Source organism: Neolamprologus multifasciatus, chromosome 7 (assembly GCF_963576455.1).
Source record: "Neolamprologus multifasciatus chromosome 7, fNeoMul1.2, whole genome shotgun sequence".
NCBI classification, from domain to species: Eukaryota; Metazoa; Chordata; class Actinopteri; order Cichliformes; family Cichlidae; genus Neolamprologus; species Neolamprologus multifasciatus.
Window position 1 is genome coordinate 17,083,505 of NC_140445.1, and position 20,953 is coordinate 17,104,457.

Sequence of the window (20,953 nt, forward strand, 5' to 3'; positions counted from 1 at the left end):
TCACAGATTCAATTTTAAAGAATATATAATGTTTCTAATTGTGTTATTCAACCTAAAGACCTGCTTTTCAATTAACAGTGACGCTTAAATGGATTCCAGATCAAATTGATTATAGCTCTTAAGTATTAGTATTTATATTAAATGTATTATAGATACATTTGTAAGATGCGATACATTAAATATAAAAATTCTGAACATCGTTGACCCACTTACCTAAAATATAACAGTATATATGTTATATTTGTAAAAATAAATAAATATGGTCCTTGGATTTAATTTAGAAACCCATCATCAGCATCAAGGAGAACTTACTCAGCTGCAACAGTTAGGTTGATGATGTCACAAGCCTGCAATATATTAATATTAAAGTATATATTAAATATACTAAATATTAGTCATAACTTTTTATAAAGCATTCTAGAGCATAAGCAAAGCTTGAACTTCAAAATATCCCTTTGTTATGCAATTCCTAGACGATGCCTTCTTCTTTAGGTCTACATCTTCTCAAATTGTACCTCTAAGACAGAAATTGTTGCTATTTTATTCTGGTATTGTACCCGCTATACACGGGCAGCTTTCAATCTGTGACCTTGGCTACCTAAGACAGCGCAAATCCAACGGGGGGATGCCACTGGGTGTACTATGCCTGGTTGAAAGCCTTCCAATGGGATGATGCCTCAGGCCCTTCTCTGCCTTTCAGCAACACAGCCCGGTGGCCATGCAAGTCATCTCTCATACTGAGAGCGAGAAAAAAATCCACATCTCTACCAAGGCCAGTGGATAATGTGGATGAGGTGGATGAGATGTAGCTCAGAGAAACATATTGATATCACGAGGAGATGCTGGATTGAATAAATATGTGGGAAGACCGACGGTAGACGCACGTCTGTGGAATAAAATTTTGATGAATGGTGGAGATGGAAGAAGAGAAGGACTGATCGTGACGGGGAGCAGAATAGAGTTGGAAAAGGTCAAATGCGTCGATGTATACATTACATATACAGAGACAAAGGTAAAAACAGAATATAAGAAAAAGAAAACCTTACATATAAGAATCCAAGCCCACAGGACAGATACATAAAGTCCAACCATGCTTCATTTCTCTTACCGTTGGAGCAGCCCTTGAAGCGGGCACCTCGGACTGGTGCCCTTTGTAAGTCAGCCTTGACACGTGCCTTCAGACCCACATTCTCCTTCTGCATGGCATTAAGAGCATCACTAACCGAGTTCACTACCTTCACCATGTTGATCTGGCTGTCTGACAGCAGCTGCAACACACAAACAGGGAATGACAGAGAAAAACACTTAAATATATGTTGCGTTACACTCGTAATTACAATGCAAATGCACACAAGCCAGTCGTCTCTATTTACTTTGAACATTTTTAAACTGTCTACTCTGCACATTGCTTCAGACCATTTTCCAAAGCTTTCCAAGGGTTTTTTACTACCTCCTAGAGAGTCAGGCTTCTTCTACCTTTTTGAACATGTCATACACATTACTGTTTAGATATGCATAGTAAAACTGAATGTGAGTCTTAAAGTAAAATGTGGTTCCTGAAGTTTTCATAAAAGAAATCTGTTTTGGATCCTCTTAAGGGCTGGAATTTATTCGGTTATAAACAATCAATTGAGCATAACATTAGTTCTGGCAAGCTGCAGAGTTGAGCTCAGCCAGCAATCCCTGCAGATCAGCTGATGTCAGTGCCAGCCAACATTAGCTGATGTGGTAAATATAAAATGATTAATGCTATTTAAGCCTCATCAACCTGCATACGGGCAAGCCCCTTTGCAATCCCACCTTCATGCTCGGTGTCTTTAATCTATCTTTGCCTCCTGCTTTTCATGTCCATAAATGGAAGGGGAGGAGGTGTGTGCTCTCTCATACTTAATCTTTCTACAAATGCAAATAGAACAGCTGGGGAGTCCCAGAACAGAGCCATACCACCAAATATGAATTAATGCATATGGAATAACAATGCTACTTAGACTGTTTCCTGACAGAAATGCATTTACACACTGGCAGCATAACAAACCCCTCTTCAGGAAAGTGTGCACTGTCAGTGGTTTCTGCACTGGATTCAAATACCATGTGAAAACAATACACATACTACACACTATCTGGAAGGCAGGAGCTAACCAGGTGCAGAGTCCAAGTGCAGTAACATAATTTATCCTCAAATGAAATAATGCCATTCCCTTTAATCCCCTTATATTTGCCAGTACAACTATAGATACAGCTACATAAGGAAGATTTATGAATTTCATCACTACCAAAGTGGACTGAAGAGTCTAGCTTTGAAAGATGCATTTATAATTACCCACCTATGTGGCTTCATAAACCCAAATTAAAATGTTATATTCTCTGAACTTTTCCAAAGTAAAATCAAAGTTACATATGCAGACTTTGAAATTCCTCCTTAGTTTGCTCAAGGATGATCTAGATGTTATGGTTGAATATATATAGCAGTCCAATTTCTATAATTGGGATTCATATATTAAATGCAAGACTCAAACTATTTTACCACGCTCATGTTGGCTCTTTTCCGGTTTGGACTCAGAATATCTGGATGTAATGCGTCCCAGCAATCAACTATGCTGTGAAACACAAAGAGCCCTGTGGGAAGGATGCTGATGGATGTGTATGCTAGGACTTGCAAAGATCAGTGTAACCTCTCTGATCTGCCATGGCCACATCCTTACCTGCAGCCCTTAATGTGCTTTTCATTGCAGAAAGGTTGTTTTCGCACATTGCCCTAGTTGGCCAAAGTGTATGCACAGCCAGGACTTAAGCTCCATATGAGAACACTGCACACTATATTGTGCAGACAGGAGAAATAGTCTTGCTGTTATTTGTACACGGACACAATCGTCATCTCATTCCCTCTCTTTCATCTTACCTGTACCCAAATGCATGCATGCACACCCACAAACACACACCGAGACCTGCAGTGTTCAAAGACATGTATAGGGGATTCAGAATCTTCTATCAAACGTATGTCTGTGCAGCTATATTTGGGTCCTAAAACTGCATTAGCTAGAAACCCCAGTGGCCATTCCCTGCCCTCAATAACCATGCGACACACCTCTGAGGCACAGCAACCTAAAATGAAATAATATCACGGTGACACTGGGGGTTTAATCCACGTACAAACACAATACAAAGTTGCAAACAAAAAGACACATTTACATGCATGCCTCCATGTCAGTGCAAAGAGGACGCATGCCTTTTGTTCAATGAAACTTTTTAGACTTTCCGCTGAAGCCACTAAGTCATACTTACTTTGATATAATTCGGAAAGCAGATTTTAAACATCTGATATCTCAGTTTGTCAAGTGCTTTATAATCCCAGTTGACTCTGATCGAATTAAGAGTACATGGGCTGAAGACCTCGGTGTTCCTCTGTCTGAGGACCAATGGTCAAACTGTTTGTCCAATATTCAGAAAGGCTCAATAAACGCCAGATATAAATTAATCCAGTTTAAAGTCATTCACAGATTACATTTTTCTAAACTTAAACTAAAAATTCTGTATCCCACTTATGTGATAGCTGTAATATCGGTGAAGGTTCCCTTGCACATCTATTTTGGCATTGCCCTGTCTTGAAAGCTTTTTGGAGCCAAATTCCTACATGGTTTTCAAACCAATTTAGGAAAAAAAGTGCCACTTGATGGTACACTGGCTATACTTGGATCATTTGCATCAATCGAATCTTTTTCCTTTTCACAAAAACAGATAATTACAATGGGTATGCTGGTGGCAAAGAAACGTATGCTTTTACAGTGGCAGTCTTCTTCGGCCCCGTGTTTTAAAATGTGGCTTAATGAGATGGTGTCTGTGGCCAGGGTGAACAGATAAGATTTGATAGAAAGGGGAAACTGGCGAGTTTTTGTACGATTTGGCAGCCATTTCTAGAATTCTTAAAAATTAACTGATCATAATTCATGCCTCACACCCCGCGTGAATTTTCTTATTTTATTTTATTTTATTTTACTCTTTATTTAGTTAATATTGCTATAATTTTTTTCCTCCTCTTTTTTCTCCTTTTTTTCTTCTTTTTTTCCATGCTTATAAGTTCACAAATGCTAAATGTAGTAATTGTCCTCAGTTGAATCTGTATAAGCATGCTGTGTTTAATTTAAAAGCAAATAAATAAATAAATAAAAAAAGAAGACGCATGCCTTCCATACAGGTATCACTTACTCTATACCTAGACTAGATACAAGAAAGACAGTTTGATGTGTACAACTGCAAGTGCAGGGACAGGTCCGTACTTACTCCGACAGTGATGCAGCTTGTAATTTTGCCTCTGTTCACCACTAGAGTGGATTTGAAATAAAATGTCAAGATGCAATCGACGTGCAGACTTTCAGCTTTAATTTAAGGGGTTTAACAAATATACCAGTCCTCAATTTTAAAGGGGCTGAAAAGCAATTGGTGAATTTAGTGACAAGGAGATTCATAGCAAAGTAAGGTCTGTCCCTCATGATCCTATGCCAAATTAAACAGACTAGTACATGCCCATGCTACAGTACTGCTGGGCCTGTTTGCACTGTTGGCTGTAAAATTGATATGATGTGACCCTTTTTATATTTTATAAAGTGTTGAAAAATTCGTGATTTTAGCTGGCTGCTAAGCAGTTGCAGCATGATGGTATCATAATACCTGATGTAGACAAAAACCTTCAGAGGCCTAAGATGAACCTGTGTGGCAAGTTTGGTTGGTCACCTATTGATTGTCTAGAAGGAGTGTGTGGACAGACAAAGACTTTATATATTAAGAGCTAGAATTAATTTAAAGCTTTGAACTTGATGTGGTGACTGGTGACTGGTACAATATGAGGTCCAAAGAGACCACAGGGAGGGAAGTTAGGCCATTAGGGCGAAAAATTCAGAGATACAGCTAAATAGCCAAATTCTTAAAAAGGCTTGAGAGGTCGTTATTTCATGGTCACAGAATTGTTTCTTCGGTTAAGAATAACCCTTTTTATGATATTCAAGTCAAGAAGGTCGGATTGGACATGGCCAGAATATGTTTAAAAGAGTGTGTGTAGTCTTTGGATGAATAAAACTTCTATCAGAATGATGGGAAGCAGAACCCATAGGGATGGAAAGAAAATCTAATGATGTGAAGCATACCATATCATCTGTCAAACATGGTGTGAAGGCAATCTTATAGCATGCAAATGTATGGTTGCCAATTGAACCTGTGACTAGAATATATTCATGATGAAACTGCTTCTAGAAATAGCAGGATAAAGTCAAAGGTTTACTGGGCTATGCTCAGTCAAATGCTGCAAAACTGATCAGGCAGTGCTTCACAATGCAAATGGTTAATGACCCAAAGCATATTGCAAAAGCAACCCCAAGAGTTTCTCAAGGCAAAGAAAGGAGATATTCTTCAGTAAGCAAGCCAGTCACCTGATCTTAAACCAATGGCTCATGCTTTTCAGTTCAGTTCAAAGAGACCTACAAACACACAGCAATGGAAAGTGGCTGCAGTTCATCTCAACAGAGGAAACACAGCATTTGGTGCTGTCAGTGGGTTCATGCAAAGCAATTCTTTACTTTTGTGAAGGGGGGCTAGTTACTTTAGAGCCTCTAAAAATGAGGGATTACATATAAAAATGTCAGCAACATGTAAAAGTTTAATGGAATACTTTTGTTAAACCCCTTGAATTAAAGCTGTAAGTCTGCACTTCAAGCACATCTTGATTGTTTGACGACAAACCCATTGTGTGGTCAGAAAAATTCATTTTAAAAATGAGAAAGGTAGGGACATTATCAAAGATTTGAGTTACCCTGTAAATGTTGTTTTTGTGCACATTTAACATTGTTACTGGTGTTGTCTTTAAAAGTTAATTGTGTTTGTTTGTACGTACCAAAAACAGAGGATTGTCTGTGGTCTTAATGCTAAGCCTTGACTGACACATCAATTAGGATCATGAATAATTACCTCTCATTAGGCAGCCTTTGCAAAGTCTTACAAAATCAGTTACACCACAGCACTCAACACATGGAGCCTTGTTTCATGAGTCAAGGTTAAAGTCAAATTGTTAGTAAGTGTTCCCATTTAGAGCTTAACACAATTCAGACGATAATGTGCAGTGCACTCGCACTCAAAATCAGCTTCTTTGCTTCTCACCATCGATAAAATCCACTCTCATCTGATGCTTTGTTTCTTAAAACTGCAAACTTAAATGCTGACCTGCTGAAACGTTTGTGGGAAAACACAATAAAGAGTCCGTTCTCATTCCTGGGGTGCCAAGTCACAGAACAGAGAGGCACAGCAGGGCTAGAAAGGGCAATTACAAAATGTCATTTAGTCACCATCTGTATAATATGACATCTTCACTTCACAAAGTCACCCTCTTCTCCTTTTGCAAATTGGAAATAATTTAAACTCTCAGCCATATCTGTCTATTCCGAACCTCAGATATAATTTCAAACAGGTCTAAAATGCAAAAGGAAAACATTAAGATTTTGTTTTGCGCTCAAGCGGCGTAATCAGTGACAGTTCATTTGCAGACAACCGGGGTAGTATACAAATGGTTTCACAAAGTATTTCCAATGAAAAAGGAAACACCTCAAACTTACTGTAACACATCTAAGACGCATAATCATTGTCAGCTGTAATTTATGTTGATACCTTGTCTGTGAATTGTCTGGCATTCACAATCTACCATTTGGGCTGTCAAAATACTATAGTGTGGCAAATAAGTGTGTTAGCATATGATGTGTGCAAATGTTCAATTAAAAGTTTATGCGTAAGTAAATTAATGTAATCTTGCGTATAATATTGTACATGTGTACTTACTACATATCTTTAGTTAACAGGGCTGTGAGTTTACGGTGTGAAAAAGTACTTGTCCCCTTTCCTGATTTTTTTTTTTTGCATCTTTGTCACACTTACATATTTCAGATCATTAAACAACTTTCAATATTAGACAAAGATAACCCATGTAAACACAAAATGCAGTTTTAAAATAATCATTATATGATTTAAGGGGAAAAAAGTTACATATACTTTTCACAGATATGGCAACATCTTATGTGAAAGCAATTCAGCAGTGCTTAAATTGACCATCAACAAGGGCTTGACTTAATTCGCTGTATTAAATTGTTTCATAAATATTAGGCCGACCTCTTCCTATCCGGTATCCATTTAATTAAACAGTCAGCAATTCTAGCTATATGAGGCCTCTGAAGCAAAGAAATGATGAATAAAAGATTACCCTGATGATTGAGAGAGCCATCATACATAAACAGGATGTTTTCATATCAAATATGAGTAATATCTGATAAGGATTTTGATTTTTTTTATATGTAGCTTGCTGTCGGGGTGGAGTGCAAAGAGCCCAGCTATGCCATTAAATCACTGTTAATGAAATAAAGACGTGCAATGGCTCTTCAACATTTCTCTGCTATACTTGCCCTAAGTCTCACTTGAGAAATAGGCCCACACATGCATAAATAAGTACTGCATTTTCATTTCTGTCTCAGAGTTGTTTTCCACAGTCCTTGAAATACAATCTTGTGTTTTGTTACAAAATATTATATTTAACAAAAACAGTCATCAGTTCTAATTTTAATCCACTGAATTAAATGATCCCATTCATGTTAGAGGCAAATGACCTATTGTTACTGACTGTATTTTGGATATTTTTAAAAGCTTAATATGGTATATTAACAAATTTAACACGTGTGAGACTAATAAAGGTTATCTTAGCATTTGTATTGTTTCAATTATTTCTTAAAACATACATTTTCCTTATTCCTTTTAAACTGTTAATTGCAATTGATTTTTTTTATGAAGTCATCAATACCTACTGTCAATAGAGCATAGTCACACAGGCCAAGAAACTGGTTGGTAACTGTAATCTATTATAGGCAAAAAAAAAATTAATATAACCCCAGTCACACAGGCTTAGAGACCAGTCAGCGACCCCCTGGAAACCAACTTTTGCTAGGAAAATGTGTATTCCCCAACCGGTTAACAAGTGGTGGGAACCAGTTACTTGCTGTAGTGCTGTAGCTCAGTGAAACTGGACGCAAAGATGCATATGCACACCTACTTGCTAAGCAGTTGTGAAACTATAAAGAGTGTGACGCAGGAAATGTAGGCCATTTCGCCTTCAAAGTAAAAGTTGCTCCTTTATGAAACGTGTTGGCTTCAGGAGGAAAAGAAAAACTTTTAGTATGAAAGAAAACAGTTTGTATTTCCAGTTTAAGTTATGTTTTTTTCAAATTTCACTACAGTTCAGTTGTTAGTTAACGCATGTTTACGAGAAGTTAAGTGTCATCTATGCAATTTGTGAGAGACCAAATCACAAGGAGGATTTTAGTATGGCGCCTTCTTTGTAGCTGATTTGATCCAACGACAGCTGGCAGCCTTCTGCAATCAATAACCAACGAATTACTAGTCTTAGTTTTACTGATTGTGACTGAGGCTTTAGGTTTTCAAGCTCTTTAAATCTTATTTCTGGCAGAAAATATTAAACTCCTCAGCTATTTACAGTACTTGCATCAACTTTAATGAACATCTTGAGCAATACGGTTTTCTACACTAGCAGTAGTTTGGCCCGAGATCCTTATCAGAGATAGTGAGTTTTGCTTGTCAACAACATTAAAATTCCACAGGCACATAATTCAGTTTAAACTGTGACCTGTGGTTCAAGGATATCAGCAAGTCATACTCTTCCTTGTTGCTTTTTCCTCATTGTTTTTTTTTTTTTGATCATTATCAGAGATAGTGTCATGGTCTCCGTGCCTGCCCAGCCGGCCCCACAAGGCTACATGTGCTGTTTTGGTTCTCTCTCTCTCTCTCTCTCCCTCTCTGCCTGGGCGGAGCTCACTGTGGGCTCCCGCCCTTGGCCCACACACCTGACAACAATCACCTGTCATCACCGGGAGCCCTATTTGAGGCTGGAACACAGATCCTCTCGTCGCTGGATGATTGTACTACTGACGTTAGTGTTTCTCGCAGCTCCTGTGAACTTGTGCTTAGTAATTTGAGATTCGTGATTAGTTTGTGACTTCCCTTCTCTTCTGCTTCAGACCTTCCTCCCCGGACCTGTGACCTCCCTGCCGTGTGAACGTGTGTGAGTGTGGGCGAGAAGACGTGAGCGAGTGTGAGAGAGCTACCCTGTGATTCCCTGGAGTTTTGGATTCCCTATATACTGTGCACTGGTGCTGTAAATAAACTGTTTTTTGGAGACGTCTAACCGCTCCGTGCCTGAGTTCCTACAACCAGATTGTGACAGATAGTGAGTTTTGCTTGTCAACAACATTAAAATTCCACAAGCACATAATTCAGTTTAAACTGTGACCTGTGGTTCAAGGATATCAGCAAATCATACTCTTCCTTGTTGCTTTTTCCTCATTGAGTTTCTGCAGTCATATATTGTGCCAAACATTATATTTAGGCTCATTTTGTGGGTGCTGGAGTTCTGTTAATGGGCCATAGCCTTCAGTTTTTATGGTTACTTTGTACATCATAGCTTATGCTTATGCACAGGGCTGCCACTGCTGGTCAGATCTAAAAATAAAATACATTAAAAATGTTTAATGTAATTCATACCGCTGCTGACAGGTTCTAACTTAATACAAAAAAAAGATTAATGGAGACAACCCCTGACGGTAAGAACACTTCATAGGAAATAAAGATCTACACTGCAGTAGTGTGAGGGTGTTGGACTGGAGTGCTTTGGGACTTGGGTAATTTACAATAAGAACTAAAAAGTTAGCTTGACCTTTGGTCCCTGCGGTAACCAGAAGTGTAATCTTCAGTTACAGCTTACAACTATGTTATATAAATGACAGAAGGCAAAATCAGCGAGTTGGCGCTTGAGAAAAGGGTGCAAGAATATTAAGCGCTATAGTTATATTTTTTAGTACGTAAAGCTTAAACCTACAGATAAGTAATTTGGTGTGACACCTTTATGTGTATGTGTAATAAAGGCCTAAATAGAAATGTAACCTTTCTGACAGTATTCATTCTGGCTTGTTATAACATCATAGCATTGAGGCTGGTGAGGCCACACCAATGAAAGTAATAAATCACATGTGTCTGAATGAAGCTGTAGCTAGAAGTTATAGGCATCACCTCACTGCATATGTGAATTTCAGCAATGAAGCAAACTGGAGTCCACCAGGGTTCTGTTCATGGCCCTTAAATATTTACCAAATGAATACTCACTGCCGTACTCTGAACAAGTAAGCAACTGGGTTGTCAAAGAAAAATCACCCTTCAGATACTAATGGACGACCAGTTTAGATACTAATTTATGATAGTCTTCTCTTCCTCCAGCTAACGGACAACTTCACATAGCACCACTGTGGGCAGTGAGGCGCACAGCCCCTCCCCTCACTAGCAGCTGAAGTAGCTGAGGCTCATAACACTGAGTTACTCTTCATGAGGAATTCTGAGAGGTCAGTAAAGCTCCCATTTCAACAACACTGAAGTATTAAATAGTTATCATTAACGTTAACCTGGCTGCCGGACACGTTAATTTTACTAATTTCACCATTCGCAATTACCTGACAGTAACATTAGCTGTCTTTTATCATTAAGGTAGCTGCCAAAGGCTACAGCTCAGTAATAAAACAATAATGTTAACATTGGAGCCTTGGCAGCTAACATTATCATTCCTGCCTGTCTGTAACATTAATAGAGAGTGTTAATTTAACAGGATACCAGGATTATTTGTGCCTAAAAACAACAGAAACAGTGGCATTCTATCCTAACAACTGTATTTGATCAGCAACACAAATATGTGTTGCTGATCAAATATGGGTACTGAAATCTGATGAATGGGTACTGAAATCTGATATTAAACAGGCTCCAGGGCAAAATGATTTAAGTATCAGTAAGCTCCAATGTTATCTGTATTATTTTCAATACTGAAAAAAATTAAGAAAATAGATTTACTATTGGTACATAAAAGTTATCTTTCACATTTTATCTGACCTCCTCTGTTACTGATTAAGCCATTAATCCAAGGCATTTCCCCTGTTCCCTATCCCGAGGACAGTTGTCTCTTTATCTCTCTCAGAGCCTGCATATGAGGGGCGAGGGGAGCTCTGTCTCGCACATACCACACAGATCCTGGTCTTTGTGCAGATGGAGGAGAGAATGAAATGCTCAAAAGTGCGGTTGCACTTTGCTAGAGTCGATGCCGACAGTGTTGTCACAAATGCAACAGGTCTTTTGCTTGTAAAGGTGGGAACATGAGAAATCTGTCAAAACATCCAGCAAAAGTGTTCAGAGGCAGAACTGCAGAGTTTTCGACTGCCTCGCTTGTAGTTCATCTGCTCTTGCTCCAGGTGTGTTATGCTAGCAGCCTGTTATGCACGCACATCTAAATAATCAGTTATCTAAAATGTGAACATGGGCTAATGAACAAAGTGTTATGGATATGTGCATTCATTATCAGGTGGTCAAAACGTCATTGCTCACAATTCTAAATCTTAAATTCCCAATTAAAGTTTTTAGATTAGAGTAACACTGCAGCACAGTAAACGCTGTCAAATTTAGCTACGTTTTTCAAATTAAGCAAAGAAAATTGAACTAACGAGAAGTACCGCCTGTGTTCTGCTCGTGCTGGAACCTGACCATGAGCTGGATGTATTGCCTCATTGCCATATCCCTATATTTCACGAGCCCTTCCCATCACAGTGATTTATTTGGATGCAAATACGGGGGCTTTGGCGTACCTTTCTATTTGAGGCTGCAAGCACTTACTGTGAAAAATGAATGTCAGTTTTTCAATGATCGAAAAAGATTGGTCCTAAACCCGCTGCAATCACATTTCCCTGTACATCAGGTGATGTGGAAGGGCCTCTCCCTGTGTAGCTGGGTGAAACTGTTCTTCAGGGGGCTTGCAGTGCACACAGAGCCATTACTAACACTGGCACAGTCAGCTCTGTGTCATCGTATAAATCAGACATCTTGGCCACAGGTGGCCCATAGATCACATAGTCACACCACAGTGTCAGGCAGAAACAGCGGATGTGCGCACCACATGCCTTGCTTCCAAAGAGGAAATCAATCACTTGGAGTGTCTAAGCTGCTAGTACCACCTCCACTTAGCCTCAGTACCCACTGCACGATGCCACCCACACCAGAAATTAACAGGAGCAAAGGCAATGGACCGTTTTCCGTTCTCTTTGTGTGCTCAATCAGCACCCATGTTTTCTTAGCCAACAGGTCCAGAGCAGACTCATCTAGGGGGTTTCTGGGTGATTTTTATACAATGTTGATCTGTGAGCTTTAAAGGTCTGGCTTAACAAAAAAAAAAAAGAAAAAGAAAAGAAAGAAAAAAAGAAAAAGAAAGGGGACTGGCAGAAGGAGAATGAATTCAGTAGTTTGAGCTATATGGCTGGCAGCTATGAAATCTATTTACTGCAGAGTAGAGAGACTGAGCCTGATGGGCCAAAATTAAAAGACCATGTAGTGTGAAGATTCTCCACGCACATTTGGGAAATGTATCATCAATAAATCAATGTGGACAGTCGAAACTAAAAGGTGTCTAATTATGTTTACATCCAATGCTCAGTCTGACGTACACATTGGGAAACATCATGTTGTTTTACTGCATTAATGTGCAAATGTGTTTGCTGTTTCTTGAACCATGATGGGCATTTTCCTCCCCCCGTGACCTCGTCTTCAAACACTACAGTGAGCGAGTTGTACCCAGTGGAACATGAGCCCTATTTGCACTTCAAATTAGCTGTTATTTGGCTTTAACAGTCTAAAAAGAAATTGACACAGTCTACTTGGCATTTGATTAGTCAGTGATGGTGTTTGGATTCTCTAGTCGAGAAAAGGAAGTAACTAAATAACACCAGAAAGTCCAATGCTGTCACACGCTCCTGAAGGTGGTGTCACAATCGATACATATTGATAGGTGTGTCACAATCCAGTCCTTGAACACCTCAGTACAGTACTTAAAGTCAGGACTTGGGTGTTGCCCAAGGGTTTAGGAGCATTGCTTTAAATACAGTTCGCAAATTGGTTCATTGATTAAGAAAACAACAACAACAACCAAACAAACAATCAAAACTGATAGTTTTCCCACAAACTGCGTGAATTTCGCTTTCTTCTTAAGAAATAAAACCCTTTCTACTCTTCTATGTGCCAAAATAAGTACAAAAAAATTGAAGATGCCTACTGCTCTGGATGGTTTCATATATTTATACTTCAACTAAAAGCTGTGATGAAAGAGATATTGATCTTTACATCACACTAAGGTATAAGGAATGTTTCTCTGCTTATGCGTCTCACCTGTATGAGGCGTCCCTGTTCCGTTTGCAGTGTGTTAAGGTCTTGCCCGAGGCTGCTCTGCCCCCTGCGTAGAGATTCATAGTCCATTTTCAGTTGACCTGCGTGGGCTGACAGCTTGGCCACCTCCTCAGCCAGACTGACAAGCAGAGCCCGATCCTGTCCTTTCACAGACTTCAAGTCGGAGTCGTGGTCGGTCAGTGAGTGGAGCAATGAGGTCTGCACACCCTCCAGTCGCATAAAGTTACTGTTGTAATCCGGACAGTTGGGGTCAATAAAGATGTTAATGCGAGAGCCATCGCCTCTCTCAACAGTGACCAGGGCATTGGCTTCATCCTGGTTGGTAGAAATGTGGGGTAGGCCATCAGACATGGGTGGAGCCTGATAGTGATTCATGAAAAGGATGGTGCCAGTTACAGTGACAGCCAGCAATACAGCCACGAAGAGAAGGATAGTGCAGAGCAGGTAGCTGCAGCTCATCCTCTGTAAGTCAGAAAGAAGAGAGGGAGAAAGGGAGGCAGAGAAAAGGTATGTTTTAGAAAAGTAAATGCAATTACACCAAAAATGACATAAAAAAAGCTGAGTTATTCAAAAGGAAATGACTTTCTTCAATCACCGGGGCCATAGTTTTAAGTAATGTAACCATATTTCCGTGATAAAGTGTAGTTTTGAATTATTTATGCAGCAAAAAAAAAAGTAGATCCCATCAACTGTCGGCCTTATTAAAACTCAAAGAGACAATTTCTATCCAAAGACCCTGCTTATCATTGGAGTGGTGATGCAGTGTGGGGGAGGATACTAGCCTCATACATGTCTGGAAACCACTCAGGGACCTGAGAGCTCCTTCTTTTCAGTTCTGACATGGCGAGGAAAACAAGAAAACATGAAGAAATGGGAGCTACTGAGAAAGAGTAAAGCAAAGGCGATGTGGACGGCCAGTCGAATGCAAATAAATGAGCAGAAACCACTTCGAGAAAAAAATGGAGGAACTGTACCGGTAACATAGTCTTCAATAATTGGGCTATAAAATGTTTTTTTTTATGATGGCCCTTTAGGATCCAGGCCCATTTTCCACTTAGGTTAAGCAATGGATAGGAGAAAGCACTATGGCCCGCCTATATGAATGATTAATAATTCCTAGCTCCCCAATATCTTTCGAACAAATGAATCACCAGTTGATGTCTAAGTGATTTTTGTTTTTTATTTTCTACAATCTGTATTTTTTTGTTCTCAATGACTGTATGTGGGCTTTGTTTTATGTTAGCATGTGAAAGTGAGAGTGAGCACATTAATATGTAAATTGGCTGTACAAAGCACCGCGAAGCAAACTAGTAGACAGCTAATGGCCTGCTTTACGAGAGAGGTTTACAGTTCTTTTAATGTGAGGAAAATAAATTGTGTTGTGCAGGAAGCACTCCTATCAACTTTGTTTACCCACAGTCTTTGGATAGAAGACATAAAACGTTGTTACTGCCTAGATATGTGCAGGTGTACATGGGATGCCAATTTTGAAAACCTGAAGCACACAAGACACACAATCAATATGACTACTTCAACCGCACTTGGCTTATTTTATTATTTTCTTTTTAATTCCTGTCTCCAGTAGAATCTGTTGATTACATGTAGTGAAATTTCATGAATCATTGCTTACTAAAGCACCTTAATGTGGCTTTTGTTTTTGAGATACCATTCACATGTGTGTGATCACTGTCGCTGCAAAAACTCTCCTGTGTTAATTTTTTTTAAATGGGTTGCTGTACAGATGTAATGATAACTGGTGTACAGGTATGGTAAAAAGAAAGTACACCCTCTTTCAATAGTAAGATTTTACACATTGGGACAAAATAAAAAAGTCCTTAGCAGATTTTGAAATGGGAAAAAAGACACTCTCAGATGAACAACATGTGACATATTTCACTATGTCATTATTTATTTAACCAAAAATAAGCCAAAATGCAGGAACTGAAAAAAACAAAAACACCTTTACTGCTTTAAGAGAGTAAGAAGCAATCAGGTGCTGCTAATCAAATACACTTGATTAACTGATCATCAAAAAGTGTGAGCACCTGAGTAAAAGCAGCAGTTTTGTGGGTCTGAAGCATTCAGGTGTTTTAACACAAAGCCAAGGAAGAAAGACATTAGCAATGATCTTTAAGAAACAGTTGCTACTTCATTACAGTCTTATATCCTCCCCATTTGTTTGAGAAGGTAATGAGCCTATTTCCAAAGGACCACAAAAAACCAAAGCGCTACATCTCAGACTTTTTAAGCCTCAGTTAGCTCAATAAATTATAATGCTCATGACAATACAATTAGAAAAAAAAAAGGTTAAATTTGCAAAGCTGTTTCCTTTGGACACACAAGATGAAAGTGGAAATATTTGGCTTTAATGCACACCAATATGTTTGGCAAAAACCAAACACAGCATGTCAGCACAAACACATCAAGCCAGCTGTCAAGCATGGTGGTGGAGGCATGTTGATTTGGGCTATTTTTTTTAGCCACAGGACCTGAGCACTTTGCAGTCCCTGAGTTGACCTTGAACTCACACATATTCTAGAGTCAAATGTGGGAGCTTCTGTGTGACAAAAAAACTTGGGCAAAAGTGGGTTGTGCAACAGGACAATAATAATAATATTTCCAAGACACCAGCAAATCTACAGCGAAATGGCTGAAAAAGAACAGAACCAAGATGTCAAAGACCAGACCTAAACTTGACTGAACTTCTATCCGGTCGTTAAGTCTGACGTCACTAGCCGTGTCTGGGCCTAAACTCCGCTGCAGATCCATATATCAAAGATCACTATGGCATTACTGAGAGTTGAAAAACTGTCTAAAGTCTTTCATCTTTAATAAAATGATCAGCGTTCTGCTCTACCAGGTGTAACAATTGAGTTTAACATCCAGGCATCCATGAAAACAGAATTTATGACATTTAATGGAGTTAGAAGTTAGCAGGAAGTTAGCTCGCTAGCTTCTATCTAAATACAATATAGCATGTCCTGACTGCGGGGTTTTGGAAACAAATTAAAACGTACAGCTCTGTTATCACTTCCAACATAAATGAAGACAGAAAACTAAACAGCAGTGACGTTTGTAGGGTTACTGAAGTTTGGCTAGCTGGTATATAATGATGTGCTACGAGACCGCTAGCGACACAGCTATGTTAGCATAATATAAACAAGCTAACTTTTTTCCACTCGATAAAAGTTAACGTGAGTGTTCTCGGTGGTCAGGAACAAATGTAATCGCATGGCAGGATGCTGTAAAAGGACCAAACTTCAGCTAGGAGAACAACTGAGATAATCCATCCACAATACGAGGTTAGTCATTCATATACTGCTGCATGGGCTGGTTACATCGTAAGGTTTTAAAAACTGAGCTTAAATAAATGATTAGCGGTAATAAAAGCCGAGGGAGGTCAACAGTGATCACTGACTGTTTTAGGAGCTTTTTGAGATTAAATACAAGAAAATACAAAACATTAAACATGTTAACAACACAAACGCCATATTAAACGCAGACTACTTTAGGCCCGGAAGTAGGATTCGTCACGTCATCACTTAACGACCGGATAGCAGGGCCCTAAGAGAGCTGTGCATAAATGAATGCCAACAAACCTCAATAAAGTCAGACAACATTGTAATAATGAATGGGCTCAAATTCCTCCACAATGATGTGACAGACTAAAGCCATCTAGTTACTGTTGCTAAAAGTTCTGAATCTTCTGGTGTACTAATTTTTCAAAATTACTTTTTTTTAGTTAAATAAGTAATGAGACAGTATAATGTGTCTTCTGTTGTTATCTAATTTAAGAGCTGGTGATGACCAGATAATTTTTTATCATAATTTTGTCCTAATATGTAATATTTTGCAACACACTGCATACTGTAATGTCCAACTAGACACTAGATACACTACACGCATTTATGCCACTTAATGTTCACTGCATATATGCACATGGACATATAGTTGCATAGAGACCTACATAATTTGACCATAATGCTTTTTTGGGAAAAAGAACATAAAAAAACTGGAGCATTGCTTTATTTTTTCACCCATATACATCATCATAGAAAAGAGCTCCAGGAGAGTAATGCTGCACATAGCATTTTTTTTGTTTGCTCTAATTCAACATGTAGGCCTTATGACTATACTTAGAATATACCGTAAAATCTTTCCTTACATATCAAAACAGTGTTTCTCTTTTTTCCAGTTTGTATGAGGTGCGGCTCAGTGATTTTAACTCACTGGGTTTGGCTGTGTGTATGGATGTGTGTGCAGAGGGGTGTCTGTGTCGTACATAATGTATATAATGGCCTTGCTCTGCAGAATGACAGCAATGTAACATTAGAACGGTTTGCCTGAGTACTATCGCTAGCGGGCCAAGACATCAGTGGAAGCTATCACTGGCACTACACTAAATATTCATGTCTAGCACACTGATTATTAACGTAGAATGGAAAAGATATATGATAGTCATAGTTATGCTGACAGGCAGACCTCTATACATTAAAACATATTCAGAACACAGAGGAGTAGATGTGTTTCATGCATGTTGAACCGTAACTAGACAATGATCAAATCTGTAATAATAATTTAGCCTTGAAAAATTAAGGCTAATGCATAATTGGCATTAATATGCCAATTATGCATATAATTGGCATCTAATATATAAATGTGGAGAGACTCCTAACTAGCTGCCAACTGGTTTCTATAAAAGAACATGCCTATGTTACGTTGCCATTAAATTGCTGTCCTACAATAATCCTATTTTTTTTTAGGAATCCCTACTTTTGTGTTTACCAGTTCATTTATGGTAAATGAGCTGGTTCTTACATAGTGCTTTTCTATTCTGAGCACTCAGAGCACTTCATATAACATGTGTCATTCACACACATTTATATAAGAACTTTTTTCTACATCTAAGTGCTTGCTATCTAACATTCAACTCTGTGTCTTATTAAGTGTTATTAATCTAATTCAGTCTTATTGAGTCTGTCTTATTGCTCCTCTGTTGCTGGTTTGATGTACCAAAGTTGCTTTGATCACTCATCTCATACCTGCCCTTCGTCTTCAAAGAAACATTTTCAAAGGGCAACAAAACCACAAATTCATTGCACATGGTTGCAGTAACTTTGGTGTTGCTGCAATCTCAAACCACCATTTTCCCTAATGTGACTGCAGAGTCTTTTTTTCATGTTTATGAATACAACAATGAATCAACAAAAGTGCAGTTCAGTGTTAAAGTTCTGTGTTTTGCTAATCTATCAATCCAGATTTCATCCTCCTGCCCACAGACACTGCATTGTTGGGAAGCATTTGCTGAAATACTGCTGAAAAGCTCTCAGTTCACTGATAGAGACACAATCCTTGTAGAAGTGTGTTACTCAGCACCATCTTGAAATGCCCATAGACACTTATTTGAAAAGTTTTTTTTTTTACTTATTTTAAAAATCAACAGGACATCAAAATTGCATGTTGTGAAGACAGGACACAACTCACTCAGTGTGTCACACTCAACTGTGCTTTATTATAGTTCTTTTTGGATACACTGGCAGTTACCCACTGCTCCACCCCACCCCTGCAGCTGAGCCACAAACCACACTTCACCACACACGTATTCAATCATATCAAATTAAAAAAAAAATGATTAAAAGGTTTTCTGACTTTTTTTTGTTAAGGCCTTTTTTCTTCTGGGAAGTTCTACTACTTTGGATGTCAATTTTTCCTACAACTTACAATGTCAATAAAAGACGAGGTCACTTAACAATAACATAATTATGTGTCATTATAGGATGTTTGCTCAAACAAGTAGAGGATGAGGAGTTATTTATTTTTCAATAGAAGAATAATCACAGGAAATGCACTCATTCTTCCGTTTACAGGTAATATTTTGGTCTGTAGAAACGCACTGGCTCAACAACAAGGTGGTTATTCGGTTAAGTTGATCTTATAATTTTATGATTTTATTTTTTTATTGTGCTGTGGCAAACAATGTTCCCAATAATAAACATGACATAGGGATAAGATAAGACAACAGAAAAGAAATGGAAAACAGCAAGTGTAAAAAGAAATAAACTAACCAGGCATCTTTTCCACTTTAGAAACAAAGGTGGCTAATTTAACCTTTTTTTATGCATTATTAACCAACCAAAATGTTTCTGGAGCCAGAGATTTTCTTTTGCATTGTGTTTTGATGGTCAGTAAAAATGAAACGAAACAGCAACCTGCTTCATGCCCCATCGGAGTACGCGGTCTACCACCTCAGGTTGAGATTTGTAGTGGCATAATGACAGTGAGAACAGGATGCAAGCAGCCTCTTAACAGTTAGGGTTTTTTTTGTAAATGAGACTCTCAATCTCACAGCAAGAGACCACTCTGTAATTAGTGGCTGACTTTCGCGTCCTCTCCTTTCTGTACTCAAGCCACACCAGGGGATTTGAGAGGAGAACTGGGGAATTCTGATAGATAGATCGGAAAGAAGAGGCAGAGAATCAGAGAGAATTCCTCTCTGTGGAAATGATGTCCTCCCACGCAGGAGAACTGGCAGACAGTTCTTGGACAAAAGGTTTTGCCTGCTCATTAGATAAGCAGGAAACTAGCAAAACTCTTCCAAGCATCCTCACTCTCTCGTCCTCTCTCCCTCTTCTCAAAACACAAACACGCACATGCTGACACAAATCGATGTATACACAGAAGACATTCACGTTGGAGCTGCCAAACTAATACACGCAGAAAGGTACAAAAATATTTTGAAGCTAAACTGGCATGCACGGACTGGTTTTAAAAGAAGTCATGTTCACCATTTCCACCCTCATTTCATTCACTGGCATTTTGAATCTGACTCATAACAGCATTCAGTGCAGTTTCTTCATTATAATCTGCCATACAATCAGGCTCCATTTCCCAGTGTAGCCATGACCTCCCCTCTCAGTTCAGAGTATCTGCAGGGTCTTATCCATCTTCCTCTTGTGCATCTGGGTATTTGGGCTGAGGTTGTGCAATTGCTGCTTCTCAGTGGCAAAATATAATGTGTTACACACAACGATCCATTTCTAAAGGAGTGAGAGAGTGGCTGGTGATTAAAAAAATAATTGTCGGTGAAACATAATCTCCTCCACAGGTGAGCAAGTAACTATTCAATGTCAGCCCCTGATTTGACTGAAAAGCAGATAGTCGATAGTAGTGTATAAGGAGTGCACGTAGTATAGAGGAAGAAATAAGGGGATTTAATTTGTATCATTATAATATTATACATTATATCAGTTTGGATGCTTTTTATTTAGCCATTTCTATCCACGTCAGTGTTTGCTAGTCCCCATATCAACTTACATATTATTCTGCAGAAATCTAATTCAAACTCTAGACAAAATAATTTGTTTGATTTGTGTAAATTCAACCAGTTAAAAAGACAAATTGCTCAAGTATACATGTGCGTACATGTTGTGATAACGGGGCCTTACCTTAGCTGGGGTCTCCCTGGCTGTTTCTGAATCTGACCAGCGATGTTTGAGTTGAGAGGAGCTGGGCACACATTCACAGAACGTCTGCATGGGACAAACAGATAGAGCCACCAGTGTTGGCGTTTGTTCAAGTCACATGTGCAATCAAGCATGCGTGCACATGCAAACAAACACACACATACATGCATAGACGCACAGGTTTTGGA

At 38.8% G+C, this 20,953-nt stretch overlaps 1 protein-coding gene across 2 annotated transcripts in view; it reads right to left on the reverse strand.

Moving 5' to 3' along the window:
* fibcd1b (fibrinogen C domain containing 1b) overlaps positions 1–20,953 on the reverse strand; it is a 135,265-nt gene that overhangs the window by 84,752 nt on the left and 29,560 nt on the right. Inside the window, exons 2-4 of one of the 2 annotated variants that reach the window (XM_085168651.1) lie at positions 20,748–20,831; positions 13,285–13,764; positions 1,109–1,268 (exon numbers count right to left, since the gene is read on the reverse strand). In XM_085168651.1, the coding sequence (XP_085024777.1) occupies positions 1,109–1,268; positions 13,285–13,764; positions 20,748–20,831 (724 nt within the window). The remainder of the gene's footprint in view (positions 1–1,108; positions 1,269–13,284; positions 13,765–20,747; positions 20,832–20,953) is intronic. The other variant, XM_085168652.1, reaches the window with a different exon arrangement.